The sequence below is a fragment of the Geotrypetes seraphini genome, chromosome 5 (genome assembly GCF_902459505.1).
Source record: "Geotrypetes seraphini chromosome 5, aGeoSer1.1, whole genome shotgun sequence".
Classification (NCBI taxonomy): Eukaryota; Metazoa; Chordata; class Amphibia; order Gymnophiona; family Dermophiidae; genus Geotrypetes; species Geotrypetes seraphini.
This window is the reverse complement of record NC_047088.1, coordinates 162,086,667-162,107,055: the sequence shown is the minus strand read 5'-3', so window position 1 is coordinate 162,107,055 and position 20,389 is coordinate 162,086,667. Positions and strand designations below refer to the sequence as shown.

The window sequence follows — 20,389 nt, the reverse complement described above, 5'->3', positions numbered from 1 at the left end:
CTGACATTGGGCTGGGGACACTTTAAGCTGACTTCCTTTCAAGGAACAGCTTCTTTTTGAGACGGATTTGAATGACCTCATTGTCAGGGTTGCTGATCACCGACCTGAGTCTCTCCCTGTGAACAAGTCTTGCTGGACTTTGAGAAGACTATAGTGATTTTCATCCCTCCTGCCAATTTTATCAGGAATCCTCAGGCTCTCCTCCCAGAGATATTCCTAAAAAGCCCCAATGATTACAGAAATCAAGCAGGGCTTCTTTATATCAGGGGCTGACTTTATCAGTATTACCAGGAGTGGGCTTGCATATCCTCAGTTCAATGGGTGCTGGACATCATTCAGGATGGTCACAAGATAGATTTATTTTGCCTGCATCCATATTTGTTTCTGGACTTGCCAGCAGGATGGTCATAGAAGGGGTAAAAGGTCCATGCTACTGTACAGTGTTTCCTGGACATCTGAATCAACGAACCTGTTCCAAAACATGAATCGGGCTTAAGCAGATACTCCTTATACTTTATCATGCCAAAGAAAAGTTCAGAGGACTGGAGACCCACTCTGGATCTCAAGTTGGTTAGTCACTTCCTGCTGGTTCATCATTTCTGAATGGAAACCGTGTGCATGGTCATTACTGCTGTGTCTCCTATGGAGTTTCTAATACCCTTGGATCTCACAGAGGCTTACCTCCATATTCCAATTTTACCGGAGCATCGCAGGTTTCTGCATTTCCATGTTCTGCAACAACATTTCCAGTTTGTGGCTCTTCCCTTTGGGCTTGCGACAGCTCCCCCACACTTTCACCAAGGTGATAGTAATTGTAGCAGCTTTTCTCTGCAGGCAGGGTGTTCTGGTCCATACTTAATTGGACCAGGGCTCCAGCTCGACAGGAGTGCGAATGTTCGGTGGAGACGATGGTCTCTCTTCTGCAGGGCTTAGGTTGGATTGTCAACTTCAAGAAGAGCCAGTTGACGCTGTTCCAGACCTTGGAATTTCTGTGCCTTCTCTTCGACACCCGGCAGGGTCGTGTGTTTCTTCCGGAGCCACGCAAATAAACTTCAGCAGCAGATCAGAGATCTTCTGGATCTTCCAGCTCCCACAGCCTGGCATTATCTGCAGATGCTGAGGTCTATGGCAATCTCCTTGGAGGCAATCCCCTGGGCCAGAGTGCACGTGTCCTCTGCAGAAGTCCCTCCTCTCTTGGTGGTCTTCGCAGCGTCATCCCCTTCAGATGCCACTTACCTGGATGGAACCAGCTTGCAGCAATCTGCACTGATGGCTTCAGGGGAAGGCTTTTTGCCAGGCAAGCTTCTTCAGATCTGAACGGATAACTCTTATGACAGATGCCAGCCTGTCGGGTTAGAGTGCTCACTGTGGGGACCGCTCCATTCAGGAAAATGGACTCCTCCTTAGAGGCATTGGTTGATCAATCGTCTGGAGCTTTGGTCAATTCGACTGGCATTGCTTGCTCTCCAGCCTACTCTGGAAGGAAAAGCGGTGCGAGTGTTCTCAGACAATGCCACAGCACAAGAAGTGCTCCCTTGGGCCAGGAAGCTCGCATTCTGTTTCACTGAGCAGACATTTTTTGTCTCTCTTGGCAGCCCATGTGGCCGTTGTCATCAACATACAGGCAGACTTCCTGGACACAGGAGAATGGTCCTTCTCGCAGAAAGCATTACATCTGATCGTACACCGCTAGGGTCAGCCCTAGATGGACTTGATGACTTCAGCAGAGAACTCGAAGGTTTAGATAAATGTTTTGCGGTGGCCTTCCTTAAAGTTTAGGTAGCAGGCTTTTTGTGCTTCAGGGCCTACAGGGGTTCTAGTTTGCTTACTGCTCATCCAGATATGACCAGTTTTCTGAGGGGCGCTTCATTTGCGGCTTCCCTTGTCATCCTTTCCCTTTGTTGAATCTTAACATCATTCTACAGGGTCTTGAGGAAGCCCCATTCGAATCACTAAAGCAGTCTCGCAAACTTTCCGGCCGGTGATACACTAAACCCAGTGCCCCGACCAGAAGGCACCCGGATGTGCGCGGTCGTCAATTCGATGACGTCATTATTGCATAGACATCCGCACATGCGCAGAGGCTTATCTGGCTGTGACCCACTTCAGTGGAAGGATCTGGGAGGAGGGGAGAGGAGGAAAGATGCCAGCAAGGAGGAGAGTCATCTGCGCCGTCTGACTGCCTAAAGGACATGCCTTTCGCTGTGAGAGCCGGCGCGGATGACTTTCCTTCTCTCCACCGTGTTGCGGCATACCTGAAATCTCAGGCGGTACAGTTTGCACTAAAGGATGCTACTCTTTTGAATCCGAACATCAAGACACTGTTTCTAGTCACCATTGTCTCAGCACAGTTTATTTTGGAGCTTCGAGCTCTTTCATGCAGGGAATCCTTTCTCTGAATAATGGGCATAGGAATTGTTCTCCGTACTATGCCTTCCTTTCTGCCAAAGGTGGTTTCCACCTTCCATGTTAATTTGCCTGCGTTTCTTTCCACAGGCTGGGAGAGAAAGGATCAGATCTTGTGCAAGTTGGGACATCAATAGTCTTGCTTAGAAGTTTGATTAAGCGATTTATCAAATTTTAAATAAACTTGAAACTTTATTTTTGGCTGTCTGATCATCTTTGTCCTCACTGCTCCACCTCAACGTGGTCAGCTCACATCAAAGACTTCGATCGCTCGATGGATTCGTAAGGCCATTTCCATGACTTATATCACTTGAGGAAAGCAGCTGCCAGCTTCCCTTAAGGCAGGGTTGTCAAAGTCCCTTCTCAAGGGCCGCAACACAGTCGGGGATTTCCCCAATGAATATGCATGTGATCTATTAGCATACAATGAAAGAAGTGCATGCAAATAGATCTCATGCATATTCATTGGGGAAATCCTGAAAACCCGACTGGATTACGGCCCTCGAGGAGGGACTTTGATACCCCTGCCTTAAGGCATACTCAACTAGAAGTGTTACCACTTCGTGAGTGGAGTCTAGCACTATTCATCCAGATGAAATTTGCAGGGTGGCTACTTGGTCTTCTCTTTATACCTTTACCCAGTTTTACTGGGTGGATGTAGCAGCTCACACTGATGCCACTTTTGGGACCCTCGGTATTGTGAGCAGGTTCTTCTGTCCCTCCCGTCACCTAGCATACTGAATCCTTCAGAGACTAACACAGGGGTGTCAAAGTCCCTCCTCAAGGGCTGCAATCCAGTCGGGTTTTCAGGATTTCCCCAGTGAATATGCATGAGATCTATTAGTAAACATTGAAAGCAGTGCATATAAATAGATCTCATGCATATTCATTGGGGAAATCCTGAAAACCCGACTGGATTGCAGCCCTCGAGGAGGGACTTTGACACCCCTGTGTTAGTCTCTGAAGGATTCAGTACAGTCTGCCCTCTCTGTGTAAGCTCAGTTGTTTTAAACCACCTGTTTTCTGCCTCGGTTATTCTCCTTACAGGCTTGAGAATCTTCCAGCTAGTAGACTGATCCTGTGGGGAGTTCACTGTTTTGTGAGTATGCATATTGCCGAAGGCTGTTTCATGTGAGTTCTCATTGCACACAGCAGTTTAGTTTTACATTGCTCCTCAATGTTTTTCTGTGTTGCTTATTTTCATGTTTTGCAGAGCAGACCAGTTCAGAAATTGTTGTTGATGGGGAGCTTCCTCAGTACCCCCCTTTTCTTGTCATGGATTTGTTCAAGTATACTGCTTAGCTTTAGGACTGAACTGCAGGGGTTTCTAACTCTTTCTAAGGTGGGAGGAGCCTGTGCTCAGAAAAGTGTTAGGATATCTGCAACTCCTGAATTGCAGGAAGGGATTGAGCACCTAGCATATTGAATCCTCCAGGGACTAATAGATTATTTAAGGTGAAAACCTAATCTTCTATTCTTGAGGTACCCTAAGGTTTTTTTCTGTTTTTATCATCATTTTCAGGAGAGCAAATTCATTACTTTTCTTGCCTTCTTTGACAGCAGAAGAAAGTGACACTAAATATGAAACAAGTTTCACCTGTCAGAATATATCAGGCTCTCAAAATAATTCATCTGCAGTTCCTGATGCTCCTGTTGTGTCAAGATTATCCCAGAAACCCTCAGCACAGGTAAACAAAAAACCCATGCGGGAACAGAATTCAAGCTTTTTCCAAATGAAACTGAATAGTGTTTAAGTGGTGGTAACTTAAGAATGTGGCAACAGTTTAAGCTTTATAAATCCAACTATTTTAAGTGATTATAAATAAAAGTGTTCCATATTGCATCTATCTATCTATTAATCTAATATATTTATTAATCTAATCTATCTCCTTATTTTGACTCTACATGGAGTAAAATCACACTCTAATAACTTTCATGGATCAAATGATGAACAGTGTCATCCTAGCCCAAATAGTTGGAAAGGATAGGTAGATTGAAATAGATACAAATGCTCACAGATAGCATGAAGATTAAGGTCTTTCCTCTTAAAGGCCAATGTGGATGTCACAAGGCGGTGAGGGATGCCAAAAAGGACTTTGAAGAGAAAATAGCGCAAGAGGCCAAAAATTTCAAGCCCTTCTTTAGATACGTAAAAGGGAAAACACCTGCAAAAGAGGCGGTGGGACCGCTGGACGACCAGGGGAGAAAAGGGTACATCAAGGAAGACAAACAAATTTCAGACAGACTAAAATCCTTCTTTGTGTCTGTCTTTACGAAGGAGGACACCGCAACAATACCAGAAGCAGTGAAAATGTTCAAAGGAGTAAAAGAGGACAGCCTCACCACAGTAGAAGTGGACTTGACCAGATATACTACCAGATCGACAAACTTAAAAGTGAAAAATCCCCTGGACCGGATGGAATTCACCCGAGAGTCTTAAAAGAACTGAAGGTTGAAATCGGAGAACTATTGCAAAAACTTGCCAACCTGTCAATTAGAACTGGACGACTGGAAGATAGCGAACATCACGCCAATTTTCAAAAAAGGATCAAGAGGAGAACCGGGCAACTACAGACCTGTGAGTCTTACGTCTGGAAAGATCTGGAAAGATGGTTGAAGCACTGATTAAAGATAGCATAGTCCGGCACTTGGATACACACAACCTGATGACAGCCAGTCAACATGGCTTCAGGAAAGGGAAATCATGTTTGACAAATTTACTTCAATTTTTTGAGACAGTGAACAAACAAATTGATAGTGGGGAACTGGTGGACATAATATACTTGGACTTCCAGAAAGCGTTCGACAAGGTTCCACATAAAAGACTTCTCAGGAAACTACAAAGCCATGGAATAGAGGGAGATATACTAAGATGGTAGACAAATGGCTGGAGAACAGAAAGCAGAGAGTGGGCATAAATGGGAAGTTCTCAGACTGGGAGAAAGTGACTAGCGGTGTGCCCCAGGGCTCGGTACTTGGGCCTATCTTATTTAATATTGTCATCAATGACCTAGAAGAAGGAACATTCAGTGAACGTCCGTGTTATCAATTTTATCCCAGGGAAGCAGTCCAAAAAGCGTACTTAAGGGCCAAATATGCTCAACGTGAGTTATTGCTACAGGATAAAATTGATAACATGGACCCCATGGAGCCAGTTGCATTCATCCAAAAATACTCCGTCCATGCCCACAAAATCAAACACACAGTTTTAAAACACTGGCATATAGTGAAACTGGCAAATCCCGAGGTGGGTGATAGCCCTATATGTTCATTTAGGAGAAATAAAAACATATTGAGAGAACCTGTCCCCAAGATCAGAGGATTTCATGCACCCTGTGGAAGTTGCCAATGGTGCCAGTATACTATGGCAGGGGAGACTTGGATACACCCTGTCACGGGTAAATGTTACACGTCCAGATATGTAACTAATTGCAACTCTGTTTATGTGATATATTTAATTCAATGCCAGTGCCCCAAATTATACATTGGCCGCACCATGCGGGCGATCAAAACAAGACTGACAGAGCATAAATCATGGGTTAATACTCATAATGGAACATCGCCTTTAGTGCGACATTGGAAACTCTGTCACCACACATTGAAAGATCTGAAATGGAGAGTTATGGGCATGACTGTGGTTGGGTGGGAGGGAGGTAACTCTGAAAGGATTTTGAACATCAATGAGCTACGATAGATGTACAATCTAAATTCCATGACTCCTTTTGGGTTAAATGAAACATCGGACTGGATGGCTCAAGTAGATTTTTAAAATAAGAGAGAAAATAAGTTTCCTCTTTTGGATGTAGCCTGAGTCCAGTCTGGGTTTTGGCTCTTTTATTCTGAAGTTGGGCTCCTTCCTTTGGGTTTGCTTTTAGCCCTTTTTGAGTTCTTTAGCTGTGATTGGCCCTATTTGGGGCTGATGTCATCGGAGTTGCCCTATTTTAGAGTGATAGAGAATGCTGCGGCCATTTTAAGCTGCCAGAGACTATGTTGAAGCATGCAAGCATTATGAATCAAGAAATGTAGTTAGAATTGGAGCACTTCCCCTGTTATTATATTGAAATGTTGAAGCATGCAAACATTATGAATCAAGATTTCCCCGTCCTGATGAAGTGATAGCGAAATGCGTCGGCTAAGGGGACAGAAATCATATATAAAAAAGCTAAGTTGGCTTTATTTACATACATAAAGTACATTACATAGATGAAATAAGTAAAAAGAAAAAATTTGTTAAAACATCATAAATGCTAGGTTTGGATTAATGAGGATCTTACCACCATGAGTTATGCTACTCGGGTGGCTGTCTGAAAATCCCTGGATACCTAAGCATTAAAGTATGTATAGTTAAGCTCACTATAACACTGGTTCTTTATGACTTGTGGAAGTTATATATGTTCTTATGTTTGTCATAAATTATCCCAAAGCACAGTTGAGCCTGTCACAGTAACTAGAGTTCATAAGAGCCTTGCTAGGCACAACTTGGGCATATGTATTTTTTTCCATAACAATGGATTTTAACTCTTTTATATCAGTTTTCAGAAATATACTAAAGTCAGCTGAATGGACCTTATCAAATCAGTGAGCACAGGCCACAGGAAATCTTCAGGATGTCATCTCAGTCAGCTATTCGAGGATGTGGATCATCCAATCCAATTTCCCATGTCAGATACCTAAATAATCCCCTAAATTCTCAATTCTGAATCCAGTTTCATTCATTTGAGCAGAAGGTCTTCTGTATCTGTATCCTCCAATACCTCAGCAAAAACTTTTCTGAAACTTGGTCAAGATTGAGGGTCCATAATTTTGATTGTCTCTTACTAGCCAAGACAGACATGACTCCACTTCTTTTAGAACTTCAGATTTCCAATGAGGTTGGAAGTTTTTCCAATACTAATATCAACCTTACTACATCCTCCAGTTCCTAGCCCTCACAGCTTTGATGTTGAGAGGATAGCAGTGGATTCACTGAACTACCCTGATAGAGTGTTCAAATCCTTTTGGTTCCAGAATAGCTTCTACTAGAAGGTTCTTTGGTTTAAATAGAAGAGATTTGACTTCTGGTATGAATGCAAGGCCCTAGAATCCTTTTACAATCCTACACTTGTCAGTCATATCTCAAGACCAACTCTGTTAGGGTTCACCTTACTGCAATTGTCTGTTTATTTATTTAAAAAATATGTTCCCCGCTTATTACCTAAGCAGGTTACAGTAGAAACCATACACATTCAAAACATACTCAAAAATATAATAAAAGTACACATCCTATCCTATTGTTCTAGACATATTTACTAAAACTAGCATAACTCTAATAAAAAGTTCACACTATACAACTATAAAAATACATTTCTTTTTAAAACTAATAAAAAGCTTTAACGAATAAATAAGTTTTCAGATGCTTTTTGAATGATAATTTCTCTCTGCACTTACTAGTAACTAGAAAGTAAAGCCATCTCTCCTCAGCCTTAATTGTTCTTTTTCTTTGGGGCTTGATTCAAGTGAAGAGCCCCATCAAGTTACCTACAGTGTCATGGGATTTCAATGTCATTTTTACCTAGCTGAGGAAAACCCCTTTTGAGCCAGTAGATAACCTGTCACACCTGACCCGGAAAGTCTTATTTTTGGTTACAGTCACTTCAGCCTACAGGTTCAGCAAGTTCCAGACCCTAGTAGCTAATCCATTTTGCAGAAAAGTTTGTAACAATAGTGGTTCTACACTTGTATACTAAGGCCCGGATGGACGGGTCTTGCTACTGGCAGGCAGACTCGCCTCGTTGAAATGAGGCGGGACCGCCCCTTTCCAGACCATCCCCGATAAACTTAAGGCCTGATTGGCCTAGGCTCCCAGAGCAGAGCAGAACAGAGTTGTAATTAGGAGATTTTCTCCATTACCCCCCCCCTCCTTTGGGGGGGGGCAGCATAGTCCTCTAGTGAAGGAAAAGGGATTCAAAAACTGGAGTGGATTCCTTCTGCACGGCTCGCGATCAAGGGGATATTACCCGTTCGTCCAAAATGACACACCTGTCTACTAGAAACAAAATAGTAGTAAGGTAAGAACCTAATCTAGAACCTAATGCAATGTGTCTAGTGGCCCTGAATGCTAGGGTTTTGCATCTGAACCTGCAAGTTGCTTGCAGAATACTGTCAGTCATCTTTTGAACTCTGCCTCCTTCCCAGGGAGCTGCTCCTACCCACTCATTTTTTTTTCTGCAAGCAAGTTGCTCAGAATTGTTTCTGCTCTGCGGCTTTCTTTTTTGGGTATTTTTTTTCTAAGTGGTCGGTTGGAGACTCAGTGCCCAGAGGTTACCACTTGTTGGGACCTGCCTGGGAGAAAATGCAGACTTGCGCTGCAGAAGTCTGCTGGTAGCAGAATCAGCCCTCAGGGACACCTAGCTAAGCAGCCTGTTTTTGCTCATATTCCTGATTTATCAGTCAGCGCAGGCTGTTTTGACTCCTTCCAATCTTGGCTGGGATTAATAGTGGGCTGTCTATGTGGTCCTCTCCCCCTTCACGGCGTGAGGTTTTCTGGGGTTTGAGGTTCAATCTGCTCTTGGGATGGGCGGGAGCCTTATCCTCCAGAGCTGGGGATCTGCTGGAAGCGCATTCCCAAGGGAAGAGACCCTTTGCAGAGCCCTCAGAAAGTGCATTGACCATGTGCAATCATGGAGCCAAGGAGGACCAACAGAGTTCCTGCCAGGTTACTCAAGACCCGCAGTACAAGGCTTCACCTCTGATCTTGTGAGTCTTTTATGTAGAATGCCTATTTGAACTGCTGAGGGTCCTCATAAGAACATAAGAATTGCCGCTGCTCAGATAGGCACAGACCATTGGGTCCTAGAAGTTCAAGAAGGTTCTAAAATTGAGTTTTGTGCTGGATGGATGGAGAGAGCCTTCAGCCTCGGCAAAGGTACAAAGGCTACTGGATTTTTGTGCCATAGGGTTGGTACCGGTGGAGGAATCCGTCTCAGACAGGTACTCCATATACTTTATCATACCAAAGAAAGGTTCAGATGACTGGAGGCCAATCTGGACCTCAAGTCGGCCAATGCAGCACTGAAAGTGCCACATTTCTGTGTGGAGACCGATCGGTCAAAGCTGCAATGGCGCTGGGGTAGTTCCCATTTTTCCAGCCCATAGGAGTACAGTGGTACCTTGGTTTGCGAGCATAATTCGTTCCAGAAGCCTGCTCGTAATCCAAAGTTCCCATTTTTCCAGCCCATAGGAGTACAGTGGTACCTTGGTTTGCGAGCATAATTCGTTCCAGAAGCCTGCTCGTAATCCAAAGTGCTCGTATATCAAAACAAGTTTCCCAATAGCAATTAATGGAAACTTGGATGATTCGTTCCACATTGCAAAAACAGGCCTATGTCTTGTGGACTAACACTTCTCCCTCTTTTCCCCTCCCCTCTCCAACCCAGCATATGTACTCCCCTCTCTTTCAATCCCCACAGACCATCTTTCCCTTTTCTTGCACTCCCGCTCTCACCTCAAGGCCTGCTCCTCCGTACAGGCACCCTCTCAGCCCCTAGCCGCTCCAAGAGTATTAAAATTCCAGCATCACCTCACAGTGCCCGTTATTGCTCCAGGTTCCGGTTCCACTTCACTGGCCCATCTCGTTCTGCTTTCCCGCTATCGCTCGTCTCTCACCTCAAGGCCACGTTACGCACTGATTGCCTTTCACCGGGTGTTGGCAGCTCCACACAGGACGAGAGAGGCGATAGTAAGAGGGTGTCAGGGCTGAAGAAAGCGAAGGGTGGGGGGCTCGTGTTCAGCGCCGGAATGCAGCATTTCTTCAGTCAAGCTCCACCCCCTTTTGCTACCACTTCCTGCATAAGCTCCTTCCTGCCACTACCAAGTAGCAGAAGGAACTGAGACGCCTTCTTTCCATCCTGCCCTCCACCAATCAGGGCTAGAGGGAGGACCTTTGCACAACTCTCCCCGCCCAGGGACATCCAGGCAGCAATATCAGGAGCAGATTGCAAGGCTGTGGGGCCGGTGTAGGTTGGTGCGTGCTGTTTACCGGTGGAGATAAGGGTTTGGGGGGTGGGTCACACTCGTTGATCAAGTCAACACTCGTTTTGAGAGTTAAAGTTTGCTCAAGTGTTTTGCTCATCTTGCAAAACACTCGCAAACCGCGTTACTCGCAAACCGAGGTTTGACTGTAGTTTCATGTCCTGGAGCAGCATTTTCCATTCTCGACACTCCCCTTAAGCCTCATGGTGTCACCTTGCACTTTTACCAAGGTGATGGTGGTGGTAGCAGCGCACCTCCGCAAGGCAGGGTTCTAGGTGCACCCATTTTCAGACAATTGGCTAATCAAAGCCCCATCCAAGTAGGAATGTGAACTGGCAGTTTTGAGATTGGTTCAACTCCTCCAGGACTTGGGATGGATTATCAACTTGAAGAAGAGCAAACTTGACGCCGATCCAGCACCTGGAGTACCTGGGAGTTTCGTTTGGCATGGTCTTAGGCCAGGACTTTCTTCCAGAGCGACGCAAACTGAAGCTCCAGAAGCAGATTTCGGACCTGCTACAGAGTCTGACGTCCACGGCATGGAATTATCTGCAGGTCTTGGGGTTGATTGCGGCAGCCATAGAGGTGGTCCCTTGGGCAACTCTTCTGTCTTCATGGTCTCCTCAGATGGTCTTGCTTCATCAACCACTGTCCAGAAGCGAAGTGCTTCATCAACCACTGGGTACAAGAAGTGAAGAGCAGTGTGTGATGGTAGCTGCAGCTGAATGCCCTCTCAAAGGGCATCCCTCTCAAAATTTCCTCCTAGGAGATTCTAATGACTGATGCCAGCCTTTACAATTGGCGGGGGCATTGCAATGGGACACCCACTTCAGGCTTGTTGGACACTGGTTCAGCAAAAGTGGTCCATAAATCGCCTAGAACTCTGAGCCATTCGACTAGTGCTTCAGCTTAACAAGCATCAGAAGCACTCCATTACATCTAGAAGCTTATCTCCTCTTTTGGTGGGCAGTAGCCCTTCTACAGGCTTTCTCGGCCACGCACATAGGGGGAGTGGAAGATGGGAAGGCTAATTTTCTCAGATGGCAGACTCTCATCCCAAGAGAATGGTTACTATCCACCCAGGCATTCAACTCCATAGTTTGGCGATGGGTGGATCAACAGATGGATCTGATAGCCTCTGATATGAGCTCGGAAGCACAGAGTTGGACACGTTAGTCCAACCGTGGTCAAAGAAAGAGTGAGTCATCCATGGTTGATAGTCCTAGTGGCATTTGATTGGCCCCGTAGACCATAGTTTGTGGATCTAGTTTGCCTCCAGGTGAATGAAGACCTCAGACTGTTGGTCAAAGTGGATCTTCTCACTCATAGTCCCTTCCCTATTGAGAATCTGGAACACTTTGAGCTTACGGCTTGACTCTTAAGTGGGTGGCTCTGATGAGCAAGGGTTACTCAGATGTTGTCATTTCAACTCTGCTTAGAACTAAGGAGCCATCGACAGTAGCAGCCTGTGCCAAGGCCTGGAAGTCTTTCCAGCACTGGTGTGCTATGAATGATGTAGATCTGTTACTCGTTCTGATTTCAGTAGTCTGGATTTTTTGCAAGAGGGACTTCAGAAGGGTCTGTCATTCGGATCGCTGAAGGTACAGAGAGCAGGCCTTTCATGTTTCCAATCTCAGGGAAAAGAGGCTCTCTGGCTTCTAAACTAGAAATCGCCCGGTTTATTAAAGGGGCTCTTTGATTGCATCTTCCGGTCCATGTCCCTTTCTGGGATCTTAACACAGTATCACAAGGTGTCAGTAGAGCTCCGTATGAGCCCTTACAGGAGGCTTCCCTTCTAGATCATAGAGTCAAGATGGTGTTTCTGGTGGCAATTACATTGGCAAGACAAGTTTCCAAGTTAAAACCTCTGTCCTGTAGGGATCTGTTCTTAAGTTTATGGAAGCAGGACTGTCCTAGCACACACTTCCATCCTTATTGAAAATAGTCTCAGCCTTCCACGTCAATCAAGAAGTTCATTTGCCTGCTTTTCACCCTAAGAAAAAGGAAAAAGCTTTGCATTTGCTGAATGTCAAGTGAGTGCTTCTCCGGTATCTCGAAGTTACCAATGAGTTTCATGTATTAGATCCAGTGGCGTACCTAGGGGGGGCGGGGGGGGCGGGCCGCCCCGGGTACCAGCCCTAAGGGGGTGTTCCCGGCCTTGCCGTTCAGTCCCCCGCCACCCCCGAAGGACCGCTCGCCCCACTGACCTTCCTGCACCACCTGTGAAGCAGCCCGCAGCAGGATCGCGAAGTCAGCGTCAGCATCCCTGCGCTGCTTCCTGCGCCGCGATCCCGCCCCTCCTCTGACGTCAGAGGAGGGGCGGGACCGTGGCGCAGGAAGCAGCGCAGGGATCGCTGACGCTGACTTCGCGATCCTGCTGCGGCTGTTCATAGGTGGTGCGGGGAGGCCAGGGGGGCGAGCGGTCCTTCGGGGTGGGTCGGGGCATCAGGCCTTCAGGGTGGGGCGGGCGGGCAGGCAAGCAGGCTTTCAAGGGGGAGGGGGTGACAGGCAGGCAGGCAGGCCTTCAAGGGGGGACAGGCCTTCGGGGGGGGGTGCAGACCTTCAAGGGGTGCAGGCCTTCAAGGGGGGCAGGCAGGCCTTCAGGGGGGTGCAGGCCTTCGGGGGGGGTGTAGGCCTTCAAGGGGGTGCAGGCCTTCAAGGGGGGGAACAGGCCTTCAAGGGGGGAAAGGCAGGCAGGCCTTCAAGGGGGGGACAGGCCTACAAGGGGGGGGACAGGCCTACAAGGGGGGGGGGGACAGGCCTACAAGGGGGGGGGACAGGCCTTCAAGGGGGGGTGCAGGCCTTCAAGGGGGAGACAGGCCTTCAAGGGGGGGAAAGGCAGGCAGGCAGGCCTTAAAGGGGGGACAGGCCTACAAGGGGGGGACAGGCCTACAAGGGGGAGGGACAGGCCTTCAAGGGGGGAACAGGCCTTCGGGGGGGTGCAGACCTTCAAGGGAGTGCAGGCCTTCGGGGGGGGGGGTGCAGTCCTTCAAGGGGGTGCAGGCCTTCAAGGGGGGGAAAGGCAGGCAGGCAGGCCTTCAAGGGGGGGACAGGCCTACATGGGGGGGAGAAGCTACAAGGGGGTGGTACAAGCCTTCAAGTGGGGGACAGGCCTTCGGGGGGGGGTGCAGACCTTCACGGGAGTGCAGGCCTTCGAGGGGGGTGGTGCAGGCCTTCAAGGGGGGTGCAGGCCTTCAAGGGGGAGACAGGCCTTCAAGGGGGGGAAAGGCAGGCAGGCAGGCCTTAAAGGGGGGACAGGCCTACAAGGGGGGGACAGGCCTACAAGGGGGGGGGACAGGCCTTCAAGGGGGGGACAGGCCTTCGGGGGGGTGCAGACCTTCAAGGGAGTGCAGGCCTTCGGGGGGGGTGCAGTCCTTCAAGGGGGTGCAGGCCTTCAAGGGGGTGCAGGCCTTCAAGGGGGGAAAGGCAGGCAGGCAGGCCTTCAAGGGGGGGACAGGCCTACATGGGGGGGAGAAGCTACAAGGGGGTGGTACAAGCCTTCAAGTGGGGGACAGGCCTTCGGGGGGGGGGGTGCAGACCTTCAAGGGAGTGCAGGCCTTCGAGGGGGGTGGTGCAGGCCTTCAAGGGGGTGCAGGCCTTCAAGGGGGGACAGGCCTTCAAGGGGGGAAAGGCAGGCAGGCAGGCCTTCAAGGGGGGGACAGGCCTACATGGGGGGGAGAAGCTACAAGGGGGTGGTACAAGCCTTCAAGTGGGGGACAGGCCTTCGGGGGGGGGGGGTGCAGACCTTCAAGGGAGTGCAGGCCTTCGAGGGGGGTGGTGCAGGCCTTCAAGGGGGTGCAGGCCTTCAAGGGGGGTGCAGGCCTTCAAGGGGGAGACAGGCCTTCAAGGGGGGGAAAGGCAGGCAGGCAGGCCTTAAAGGGGGGACAGGCCTACAAGGGGGGGACAGGCCTACAAGGGGGTGGGACAGGCCTTCAAGGGGGGACAGGCCTTCGGGGGGTGCAGACCTTCAAGGGAGTGCAGGCCTTCGGGGGGGGGTGCAGTCCTTCAAGGGGGTGCAGGCCTTCAAGGGGGGGAAAGGCAGGCAGGCAGGCCTTCAAGGGGGGGACAGGCCTACAAGGGGGGGAGAAGCTACAAGGGGGTGGTACAAGCCTTCAAGTGGGGGACAGGCCTTCGGGGGGGGGGGGGGTGCAGACCTTCAAGGGAGTGCAGGCCTTCAAGGGGGTGCAGGCCTTCAAGGGGGGACAGGCCTTCAAGGGGGGGAAAGGCAGGCAGGCAGGCCTTCAAGGAGGGACAGGCCTACAAGGGGGTGGGACAGGCCTTCAAGTGGGGGGTGCAGACCTTCAAGGGGGGGACAGGCAGGCAGGCCTTCAAGGGGGGGACAGGCCTACAAGGGGAAGGGACAGGCCTTCAAGGGGGGTGCAGGCCTTCAAGGTGGGACAGGCAGACCTTTAAGGGGGGACAGGCCTTTGGGGGGGGACCATGATTTAGAAGTACACGGAGGGAAGGGGGTGTTCAAAGAGACATGCATATGCCAAACTTTGGGGGGGGGGAAGAAATAATGGGTCTGAAAATAGAGGAGAGGGAGAGAGATGATGGACCATGGGATTTAGGGAGGGAAGGAACAGAAAGGGAGAGAAATTGGACACAAGGGATGGTGTGGAGGAGGGATAGAGATACTGGATAGGAGGGTAATTAGGAAAAGAAACGGAGAGATGGTGGACTCTGGGATGGTGGGGAAGGAGGGAGTGATGCCGGATGAAAGGGTATTTAAGAAAAGGTGGATCTGTGGAGGGAGATGAAAAAAAGGAAAGATACCAGACTTCCTGGGAAGGGAAGGGAAATGGAAAGGGAGGACAGAGTTGGCAGATGGATGGTTAGCATGCAGAAAGAAGGAGACCCTGGCAAGCAAGTTATCAGAAGAAAACCAGAGCCTTGGACCAACAAGATTTGAAATATAACCAGACAACAAAAGGTAGAAAAATTAATTTTATTTTCTGTTTTGTGATTATAACATGTCAGATTTGAAATGTGTATCCTGCCAGAGCTGGTGTTGGACTGCAAACGTGAGCTAGGATTTAACAGAAAGAGGAAAAGTCCTTTTTGTTTCTTTATTTTATTTACACCACAGCGCCAGTGTGGTTAGGAGAAGCCAAAGGGGGTGAAAAAGCTATAAAACCCACCAGGAGTTTTGAAAAAAATCACCCAACTGGGCAGGAAAATCGAATTGAAAAACCAATTCAATAGGGCTGAATCGAATCAAAATTTTTTTTTCCTGTATCTGGCAGCATTAGTTTGCGCTACTGTCTTAGACTTTAGGACCTGGGATTGGGGAGAGATGGCATCCTCAGTACTTTATAATGCAAGTGAAACGAGGATTTGGTCAGACTTTTGAAGGGTCTGCAGAAAAAAAATATTGTATAGGCCGGGGACATGAGACAGCAGGAAATGGGAACTTTTCTTCCTTCTATTTTTGTGAATGGAAAGGCTGAGGATGTCAGAGAGGTCAGTTAAAATATGTGCTTTATAAGAAAATATAATAATGTGTTTTATAAAGTTTATAGCATAGCTGGCCTACCCAGTGAGGTGTTCCTAGTGGTGATGGTGGCAGCGTGTCAATGTGTTGAGAGGAAGAGGTGGTCTGGGAAATTCTGCTGAGCAAACTCCGGGCCCATTTCCACCCCCCAGTTAGTCCACTCCACTCAACTGATTCACACACTGAGTGGGTCTTTGGGTGTTGTTTTGGGATCTCTTCCAGTGGTTTATCTCCTTCTGGTCCAAGGAAGGAAACTTTGTTATACTTAGCATTGACCTACAGAATATGTTTGTAACAGCGCTGCTTGTGTGGCATTAGGCTATGTAGTGATCGAAAGAAAAAAACAGACCTTTGCACATTTTTGCACTATATGGTGGGTGTATGAGGAGATTCACATTTCCTGCACAGCTAAGTCCATGTGAAGTTACCTTGTGCTGTATTTGACATCTAGCAAGGTCTCTGTTTGAAAGGAAAGATCTAAACTTAAAAATGAAGTGGCCAGAAGTTATGGTAAAAGCAGATAGTGTAGCTGGTTTTAAGAAAGATTTGGACAAATTCCTGGAGGAAAAGTCCATAATCTGTTATTAAGACATGGGGGAAGTGTCTGCTTGCCCTGGATCGGTAGCATGGAATGTTGCTACTCTTTGGGTTTTGACCAGGTATTAGTGTCCTGGATTGGCTACCATGAGAATGGGCTACTGGGCATGATGGACCATTGGTCTGACCCAGTTAGGCTATTCTTATGTTATGTTCTCATCTGTAGGGGCCTTTGTTTTCACTTCTTATTTTAATGTATTTTTTTTCTGGGAACTTATCAGTGTTTTTTATAATGGGAACAAAAATGGAAGAGAATTAATGTGTGTGGAATGGGGGGTAACTAATTTCTTCAGCTAAATAATTCAATCCACTTCAAACAGACATAGGAGAACTTGTGCACCATTCACACACCCTCCAACCAAAAACGTCAAAAGAAAAAAACTGTTCGACAACCTCCTAGCCATTCGAGCTGCAACACTCGACCCCCAACTCTACAACCAATTGATATCAACCACAGACTGCAAAACCTTCAAAAAGAAATAAAAACCCTTCTATTCAAAAAACACATAAAACCGAATTAACACAATCAGAACTGTCCCAAGCATCACCTGCAACTACTCCATATGTACTTCTAATGTCATGACAATTTAGACATAATTTATGTTATGTTATGTTTGGAATAATGGTTACATATATGAGGTTCAATAAAAGAAAATTTTCACTGCCTGTTTCTATTCTGACCATTTATTCCATTTCATGGTTATTGCAAAAAAAAAAATAAAAATAAAATTTTTACATGGGGGGGGGGGGGGGTGTCAAAAAATGATGGGCCCCGGGTGCCACATACCCTAGGTACGCCACTGATTAGATCACCTTTTTGTTCCTACCAGCCATAACAAGAATAGGAGGCAGGTGTCTAAAGCCTCAGTTTAAGATAGATTCAAATGGCTATTTCTTCTGTGTATAACGGCTGCAGTAAGCAGCTTCCGATCACATTTAAAGCAACTCCACTAGAGGAGTCGCTACCTCATGTTCAGAGACTTGAGCTACTTGGTCTACCCCTCATACCTTTTCCAAGTTCTACAGGGTGGACGTAGCAGCCAGGAAAGATGCCACTTACGAGTTCTCAGTTTTGAAGGCAGGCTCAGCGGGCCTACCCTAGACTCCGGGGACCCTAGTATTCAGGACCACTAGAAAGAAAGATTAGGTTCTTACCTCAATCTTCTTTCTTGTAGATGTGTCTAGTGATCCTGAAGCCCCGCTCTTGTCAGTGCCTTCTGTCTTAAGATCAGTCTGAATTTGGAGAATTTTCTGTTTCCCAGACAAACTGAAAGGATATTAAACCCTCCCCCCCCCCTTAAAACCCCACTCAATTTAATATCTGGTTTAAGTCTTCTCGGAGTCGGGTTGTTTGGGAATGCAGCACAAAGCGGGTGGTAAACTCCATGAGTATCTATGAGATCTATATTAGATTAGTGATGGTTGCACACAGTTTTTGTACCTGTTTTGATCAGTTATTTGACTGTCATAATCGTAATGGATATGTTTGTTATAGAGCAGAACTGAATTATAGTGTTGGGAACTCCTTTTGATTAAGATGGTTGTTAGTGCTACTTGATTACTTTTGTACAAACTTGAGGGACAAGAGTAGCTTCTTGGGAAGGAGGCGGAGCTCAAAAGATGATTGACAGCATTCTGCAAGCAGCTTGCAGGTTCAAATGCAAAACTCTAGCATTTAGGACCACTAGAGACATATAGAATATTATCAAGGTAAGAACCTAATCTTTATTTTTCTTTCTAATTGGCTAGCAGATAGCATTTTCTTCATTTATGCCCTGGTTGGGCCCTCTCTGGTGGGTCATGTCAGAGCTATGGCTGTCTCAGAAACCCAGTTGAGATCAGCCTCCATAGAAGAAATTTGCAGAGCTGTAATGTGGTCTTCAGAATAGCCATGCATTTTGAATTTTACCAGAGTAAGGGTATATTATAACACAAAAGATAAATCCAGATATTGTCATGTAAAAAAAAAAGATTTTTATGAAAATTAAATGGTAAATGCACTCATACTGTAATTTGATTTTTTATTGAAGTTAAAATATGCCATTGTTGCTATTCGGTTATTCTAGATATAACTAATGCTCCTTCTAAGGTTTGACTGAGTGCGTGCAAATTATTTCTCATGCGAGCAACAAGTTTAAAAAAAAAATTTTCATGTGATCAAGTTTAAAAAAAACAATCATTTTCCAAATTTGCAAATATTTTTGTGAGCAACCATGTAAAATCTGTGAGTGACGCTCTTAGAATTCATGAGCATTTGCTCATGTGTTTATCTTAGAGGGAACATAGGACCCACATGTATTGTGCAGTTAACAAAACATCTTCCATTTTTCTTGTTCCCATTCTGAACAGGGTACTATGCGACGCAGATTAAGAAGTGAAAGCTCTTATGATATTGACAACATTGTAATTCCCATGTCATTGGTTGCACCCTCCAAGGTTGAAAAACTTCAGTACAAAGAAATCCTTACTCCAAGGTTTGTTGTCTTTTGTTCACTGTTTTTAATAAAGAATGTCTTTGGTGTAGTTCTTGCTGTTTACTAAAACAAGTATCAGGCAGATTAATTTTAGCATATTCTGGTGTAGTTTTGAAATAAAGGTGCCAGGGAATCTGAACACTTTAGTAGCTGGTTCATAGAGTTTGCATTGCTTGAGAAGTGAGCGAGGTAGTTTTAAAATATTGTTTGTGGTATGAGAGCTCTACTGAAAAATTATGTGCTTCTCCTAGTTAATATTTTACAAGGCATTCCATGTGGAACTACTGGAGCATACATGCTTTCCAGGACATTTTTAAACTTTTACCTTGAACCCTCTGATGTGTATTGAACATTTGGTTTGATCAGGATACTAAACACGCACCCATACCTACCACATCACATTCCCTCGAGAAAGCAGGAGAAAATGTAAGAAAATCCATTTTAGAATCATGCTAATAATTGGACTTTCAAAATGTCTGCTTCATATTCCCATTTCTTTCCTTCATTCTCTATGAAAGAGAGTTGTAATTTCACAATGTATAATAATTCAAAAGTACAAGTAGCAAACACTAACTCCTAGATGGTTTCTCAACTGTATATATGTAAGCCATTTTTGTTGTACCACAAAGTGGTATATCAAATGCATGACCCCCATATATACTGCATCAAACAATACAAAGGAAAAACAACACCAAGGGTAAACTATAGAAACAGAAAAAGGAAGTGGGGAAGGGACACTAGTCAGACCATGGTGTGAACAATTATATTTATTTAAATAATAAAATTTCAGTTAAAATTTGCACAGATATATAAATCAGTAAACGTGGGAAGCATGTTAATTCTCATGTAATAGAGCATATACTGGACACCAAAGTCCATTATATGCACTATTACAAAGGACTTTGGGGTCTAGTATATGCTCTATTACATGGGATTTTACATGCCTGTCATATTTTGTTTTATTGATGTATATATCTGTGTGAATTTTAACTGAAATTTTATCATTTAAATAAATATAATTGTTCACACAGTGGTCTGACTAGTGTCCCTTCCCCACTTTCTTTTTCTGTTCCCATATATACTGCTCCAGTTATAGTTTCTGAAAAACTTAAGGTTGTATTGCTGCAATTGAGTAGCATTTTTCAGGAGTTTATTTCTTTAAACTTTTAATTTGCTGTAAACCATGTCAAGCTTTATTATATGAAAATGGCCCGGTCTATAAATTCAAGCTTTAGTTTAGTTTAATCTTATTTGAAATGCTTACAAATTACCTTTCACAAAAGAGGAACTTATAGCTGTTTAAAGAATTTAAATATTGCTTAATAAAAGTAGGAGATAATATGGTGTTTCCTCATATGTACTTTAAGTGAATTTAAGGGGTTTTTCTGTTGCATAAAATTCCGTACTG

The 20,389-nt window shown here is 45.8% G+C and overlaps 1 protein-coding gene across 8 annotated transcripts in view; it reads left to right on the top strand.

The window, feature by feature from the left end:
- KANSL1L (KAT8 regulatory NSL complex subunit 1 like) overlaps window positions 1-20,389 on the top strand; it is a 321,832-nt gene that overhangs the window by 188,686 nt on the left and 112,757 nt on the right. For 6 of the 8 annotated variants that reach the window (XR_004539416.1, XR_004539417.1, XM_033944250.1 and 3 more), the window contains 2 exons: window positions 3,967-4,094; window positions 18,857-18,981. Coding sequence is in view for 6 of the 8 variants with exons in the window: in XM_033944250.1 (XP_033800141.1) it covers window positions 3,967-4,094; window positions 18,857-18,981 (253 nt within the window). In the remaining 2 variants the exon portion in view is untranslated. The remainder of the gene's footprint in view (window positions 1-3,966; window positions 4,095-18,856; window positions 18,982-20,389) is intronic. The other 2 variants (XM_033944251.1, XM_033944248.1) reach the window with 1 other exon arrangement.